The 6,000-nt window shown below is 45.2% G+C and overlaps 1 protein-coding gene across 5 annotated transcripts in view; it reads left to right on the top strand.

Annotated features, from left to right (window-relative positions):
- Positions 1-506: 506 nt before the first annotated feature.
- Positions 507-6,000, top strand: part of DIP2B (disco interacting protein 2 homolog B) — a 233,019-nt gene continuing 227,525 nt past the window's right edge. For 3 of the 5 annotated variants that reach the window (XM_019934449.3, XM_019934451.3, XM_073788683.1), the window contains exon 1: positions 507-717. In XM_019934449.3, the coding sequence (XP_019790008.1) occupies positions 618-717 (100 nt within the window). In that variant the 5' untranslated portion in view covers positions 507-617. The remainder of the gene's footprint in view (positions 718-6,000) is intronic. The other 2 variants (XM_019934447.3, XM_019934446.3) reach the window with 1 other exon arrangement.

Here is a 6,000-nt window from a genome sequence, read left to right as displayed (position 1 = left end):
AAGTGGTTAGATGTCTAGGAAGGGGGAGGCAGATTCTCCCTCCTTTGTCTTAAATGCTAGAACTGAAATAGAAAAAAAAGAGCTCCTGGTAAATGCAATCGGGAAGCCCCAGTGAAAGAACTGGCCTGAGTTCAAATCTTTATGAATCGGAGGTGTCAATCAGGGGGAAACGGAAGAAGTGACAAGATAAAGGGATACACTACTAAGTGAAGAGAACTGGAAAAAGCAAGGCCTGGGGCCCCTGAAAACTGCGTGGTCGTGAGTTCGTAAAAGGTAAAGGCTACGTGTCCCGGTGGACATCAACACCGTTGGCGTATTTAGCGTTGGAGAAATCGGGGCGGCGGGCTTGGACTCGTCGTTTCAGGAGGCTCCCAGTAGAGGGCGCCATCAGACCGCGAGTGCTCAGCCTGACTCGGCTTCGGAGGCGGGGCATCCTCAGCCCGGGGGCGGGGCTGCCGCGTTCACGTGACCCTTGCTCATGGCGGCGGCTGCAGCGGAGGCGCTGGCGGCGCTTGGCGGCCGGAGCCGGATCCTGTAGCCGGGGTGTGGGCTCGCGTCAGTCCGTCCCGCTTTCGGCCCCCTCGGTTGTCTTCCGGAGTGTGGCTGACAGAGCCGGGATGGCGGAGCGAGGCCTGGAACCCTCGCCGGCTGCGGTGGCGGCGCTGCCGCCCGAAGTGCGGGCGCAGCTGGCGGAGCTGGAGCTGGAGCTCTCGGAGGGTAGGAGACGGGCGGGGGAGCGGGCGCCTGGGCGCCGCTGCGGCTCGCGGCGAGGGGAGACCAGGTCCCCGCCGCGCGCCCTGGTGGCCGTGCGGGCAGAGTGGAGGAGGGTGCCGGAAATCTGGCCCGGGCTCTGAAGGGTCGCTCCCCTTCTCTCTCACCCTGGGAAGTGGGTTTCCGTGTGATTCATTGTGTTCCCTGGGAGGGGGTGAGCAGAGGCTTGGAGGAGAGGTCCTCCCCAGGCCCGGGCTGCTTCTGTGTTCCCTGCCCCCCAAAACCCGAGACAAAGCTGTGTCCTCCCGCTTCAGGCTTCTGCCCGGGCGCCGGGGCACGGTGGGGGCGGGGCGGGGGTGAGGCCGCCAGCAGGGTGGCTGACAGCTTTCTCCTGTTCTCCTCTACCCTTTTTCAGGGGAGGGCCCTAGCCTGTTTCAGCTCCCCTTCCCCGTCTTCAGAAAAAGAGAAAGACAGGGGAAATCCGCCAGCATTTCTTCTTCCTTCTTTAACAATGCGAGATGCCTCCCTAGTGACAGGAGAGAGAGAGAAGCGGGGTGGGCCGTAGAGGGTCCTAGGGAGGCCAGAAGAAGTGGCATTAACACAGAGAGGGACACACAGGGCTGCTTCTAGAACACCTTTGTCATAAGGGTTTTTTTCCTGGTGCCTGTATTCGGGCTGAATTGTCCGCATCTGATCACCTTTTGCAGTCTTTGAAGAGGGAAGGAGAGAGGTGGCTACTGGTTACATGCAATTCCTGGCTGGCACCGTCTTTCTTTTGTTAATGGATTTTTACAAGGAGGGTTGGATTGGTATTGAGAATTAAAAGAATGGAATAAGTCGAGCCACTATTATTAGAGAAGTCTCTGGACAACAATGAGAGAAACGTTGCTCTGTTGTGGGCATGTGATCAGGCTTCTTGTGCAGTTGTGATCAGTTCTCCACAAAGTTCCTGTTTTTATCACAGGCTGCCTCTGAGACAAAAGCAGCATTTTCTCCAAGCTTGATGTCAGTACTGTGGTGGTGTCCCCAGAGTTGCATATTCTTATTGAGTTCTTTGCCAAAGGCCCTCTTCGCTAGCATTTTTCAAGTGGATTAAAAATTGTTGGTTGGAAAAGAAGAATGTGATAAGTTCCCAGGAGAGTTCTGACTTTTTGTTTACTTATCAAGGCATTCTCTCTCCCACCCCGCAGTCCTTTACAATGAAAAACCAGAAGTAGATTTGAGTGTTATAAAGCCAGTTGGGCATGGAGGGAAATAATTATTTTTAATAACCCTGTTAGGTTTTCCCAATGTATAGGGAGGTGCTGTTTTCATTTGCACTTAATTATCAGCATATTTTTTTTCAGTTAACCAGTTGGGAAGTTATTCTTTGGCCAGTCCCCAGAATCAGTTGTGGTGGGTGAGTTTGTTTCTGTGAAATGTTTAGGGCATTGCTATCTTGGTTCTGCCTCTCAAAAAACCTCATTCTTCTGGACTAAAGCATTGTCATTCAATCCGTGATGACTTTCATTCAAGTCAGACTTTTAAAAGTTACTTTATAGTATCACATCAGCTATCTTTGATTAGCCAGAAGGAGAGAAGTTTGGCTGGATGTTTGCATCAGAACGAGATTAAAAATAGGAGTTGATTGCTTTTACATGGAGAGGGAAATCCTGGAAGCTCTTTATTCTTGATATATCTGCTTCCAGCTTTTTATCGTTTACTTCTCTGGGTGTTTCTAGAGATGATTCCAAGGAACTATTTCTAGGACTCACTGATTAGCTCACCTGTGTCTCCTTCAAGAAAGTGTGAAACTCCTGCAAACTGTATTGCCAAGCCTTCAACATTTTTAAGGACAAGTGCATGGTTTGTTTTCTGATGCAGGGTTGTTTTGCTTTGGCGTGTAACTGAGTTTGAATTGGTTTTTTAAAGGTTTATACTACATCATCTTGTATTTCATCTCTTTTAGCGATGGAAAACGGGAAAAAATGTAGTTGAAAAACCTCGGACCTGCAGTGTCAGCATCTTGGCCATCTGTCTGTCTCTCTCGCTTAAAGTACAGAGGATGGTTGACTGGAGGAGTAGGTAGACATTTTTAGGAATTCAAGTGAAGTTGAAACCACCAACAACCCCCAGATCTATAGCATGCTATTTGTGATGTCTGTACCATATTTTGAAGGGACCTTTGTTTGTTTAAAATTTTCTCTACGGTTACTGCTCTGACAAAAGTACTTTTTTCTTCTGGGAAAAAAAAAAGATGCTTTTAACTATGTGTTCATTGTGTGTTGTTGGCTTTGGTGCACTCATTCCTCCATTTTATTCATTTTTTTAGGTTCAGGCTGTAGTTGGTCCTAATTATAGCGATCGTCTGAGCTGTATGCCGTTAAAGAATTTTCTTTGTGCTCGCCTGTATTTTCAGCTGCAGGCTCTGGTCGCAGATGGGCCAGCTCTGCACCGGAACGCAGGTTGTGCCACCCTGGGCTGTCTGCCGCAGAGTGCGTTGCAGTGCTGTGGCTGCTGCTTCCTTCAGGCAGGTCACCATGGACTTGGTGCTTAAAGCTGCCTGCTTTTGCACCAAAAAGAACAGCCCAGCACTGTCCAGAGAATCATTTAAAATTGAACGGACACCTAATCATAAGCTTTTCTGTAGACTAATTGAACAGGCAGGAGGTTTCTGCAAGTATTCCCATAACTGAAAATTTTTTCATGATTCACATGTATTGTTATATTTATTATGTATTTGGTAATAAGCTCTGTTGTCTGAACTTGAGTCATATGTTTTAGTCAAGTGTATGCACATAAAATAACACTAATGAGGGGAATTTGTTTAAATCTGTCTGATAATTCATTGTGTTTGTGTCATGATCTTATGCATTATGTCGTTTGAGTCTCACTGCAACTTTGTGATTAGGTAGAACAGATGTTATTAACACCTGTTAATAGTTTTTTGTTGTTTTGGTTTAACAGAAGGGAAAACTAAGACTCAGAAAGGTTAAGTATTTTGTCTAAAGTTGCTCACTAATAAGTGCGTTATCTTAAGCTGACATGTAATTATGGCATCTGTTACCATCAAATGATTTAAATATCTTTACGGTTATTGCACAAGCTATTAACTCTAATTTTTACTCTAAGCAAATGCTACGAAATAGTTGTATGCCACAATTCCAAAGAGTCTTGTTGATTCTCTTTCTGAAATCTCTTTTAAATCTATCTTTCACTTATTTGATTCCGCAGACATTTATTCTCTGCTTACTGTGTGCTAGGGATACAGAGGTGAGTATGGTACTGTGTTAGCTTTCAAGGAGCTCTGAGTCCGGTAGGGAAATCACTTAAAAATACCAACAAAACAGTCCATGAGACAAAACAGTCCATGAGGGTTCTGTACAGAAACTGCCTTCTAAGAAAAGAGGAAGCTGTCTGCTTTGTTGTTGTGAAAAAGGAACAGCAGAGAACCTTAAATACAAAACTGGAGGCTGGTAGAGAGGGCTGTGATTTAGCTCGTGAAATTGTCGTAAGTGTGAAGGAAAGAAGGCAGTCTGTGGCAAATTAGAAGGGGTGCAAGTTTTTCAGTGCCTGAAAACAGTCCTAAGATGACAACTGGAAAGGTATTTAAGATAAAATAACGCTTACAGGAAGGGATCCTCCCTTTTCTTGTTTGAACACTTCTCTGACCACAAACACAACAAACCCAGTCACATCCTCCCTTTCTCCTGTCTGTTTCATCACGTATCTCAGGGTCCTCAGAGAGTGGTACAGGTCCACCTTGAAGGTGGAGGGGAAGGAGACAGCTGCTTCCTAGGAGTTGAAGTGAATCCTCTTTAGGAGTTGGGCAGAGGTGGGGGAGTTGAAGAGGAAAAGGGGGAGATGCTGAATTGAGATTGTATTTCACAGTGTTCAAAGTGGGCAATTGGAATTAAGCCACTAGAAGACTGGTAAATCCTTCTTACTTTACTTATAATGGGAAAGTGGGCCACTTCCCCCCAAATATGTAGCATAGTCATTAATTCATAAGAAACACCTTTATCAGAAAATTATGACTAAGCAGTTGTCATTCCTAGTGTTAGGAGTATTAAGGAAAGCAGGTTTGGTTTGAAAAACCAAAACTGGGCATTATCTAAGTGATTTATTCTCTGAAAGTTGCATATCTATATTTTTGGTGGGCTATACCCGCCTTATGTTGGAGCTTATCTTTAGGAATTGCTTGTCAGAGCCTGTGACGCATTCCTTTGAAAATCCTCATAGCGGCAAATTTTAATTCTTTGAGGGTAGAGTTTCATTTTATGGGTTACTTGGTGTCAAGTAGAGAAAAGCTGGTTGATGTCCTTCTGGAGTCCAAACTAGCTGTGAATGAAAAAATTAGAGTGATTATAAATGTGTTTTATTTGTAACTGTCAAAAAATTAGAATGATGCTAAACTGGTTTTGAGGGTAGTTCCAGAAGAGTAGTGACAGACAAATTCACTGGAAGAATGATTCACTTTACTGTAAAGGATAGCGCTTGTTTAGACACCCTAGTTCTATGTATTTTGAAAAATTAATCTTGTTGTTTGACAGTCCATAACACTGAGCTGGATTTTTTTTTTTTTATAAATTCATTTATGGCTGCGTTGTGTCTTCCTTGCGGTGCGTGGGCTTCTCATTGCCTGGGCTTCTCATTGCGGTGGCTTGAACTGTTTCAGAGTTTGGGCTCTAGGTGCGTGGGCTTCAGTAGTTGTGGCACATGGACTCAGTAGTTGTGGCTCGCGGGCTCTAGAGCGCAGGCTCAGTAGTTGTGGCTCATGGGCTTAGTTGCTCCGCGGCATGTGGGATCTTCCCGGACCAGGGCACGAACCTATGTCCCCTGCTTTGACAGGCGGATTCTTTACCACTGCTCTACCAGGGAAGCCCCTGGATTTTTGAATAAGAGAAATCTTTAACCCTTCACTCTCAGCCCAGCCCTTGGTGGCTGCTTTCTTTCCTGGCCTTTGTGAGGATTAGCACCTCAGGGTTGAAAGTTCAGATGATTGGCTAAAAACGGCCTTCACATGTATTTGTATTTTAATGATTATAGTTCTTCATGGTTCTCTCTGATGATTAATCAGGAATGGTCTTTGAAACACTCCTTCCTGCTTGTCTGCACCATTTCTCACAGTTCTTTAAGAGTTAGTTGAAGTTCTACCTTTTTTCTAAACCTGCCCCTGAACACTGTGAGCTCTCCTTCTCCAAACCTTATAGCATTTACAGTTTATATCATTTTTGCCAGTCATGGATCTTGTAAATATTTAAATTGTTTTTCATTTCACCTCCATGTAAGCTCCTAAGTCCTTTAAAC

Source organism: Tursiops truncatus, chromosome 11 (assembly GCF_011762595.2).
Source record: "Tursiops truncatus isolate mTurTru1 chromosome 11, mTurTru1.mat.Y, whole genome shotgun sequence".
Lineage (NCBI taxonomy): Eukaryota > Metazoa > Chordata > Mammalia > Artiodactyla > Delphinidae > Tursiops > Tursiops truncatus.
This window is presented reverse-complemented; position numbering and strand designations above follow the sequence as displayed.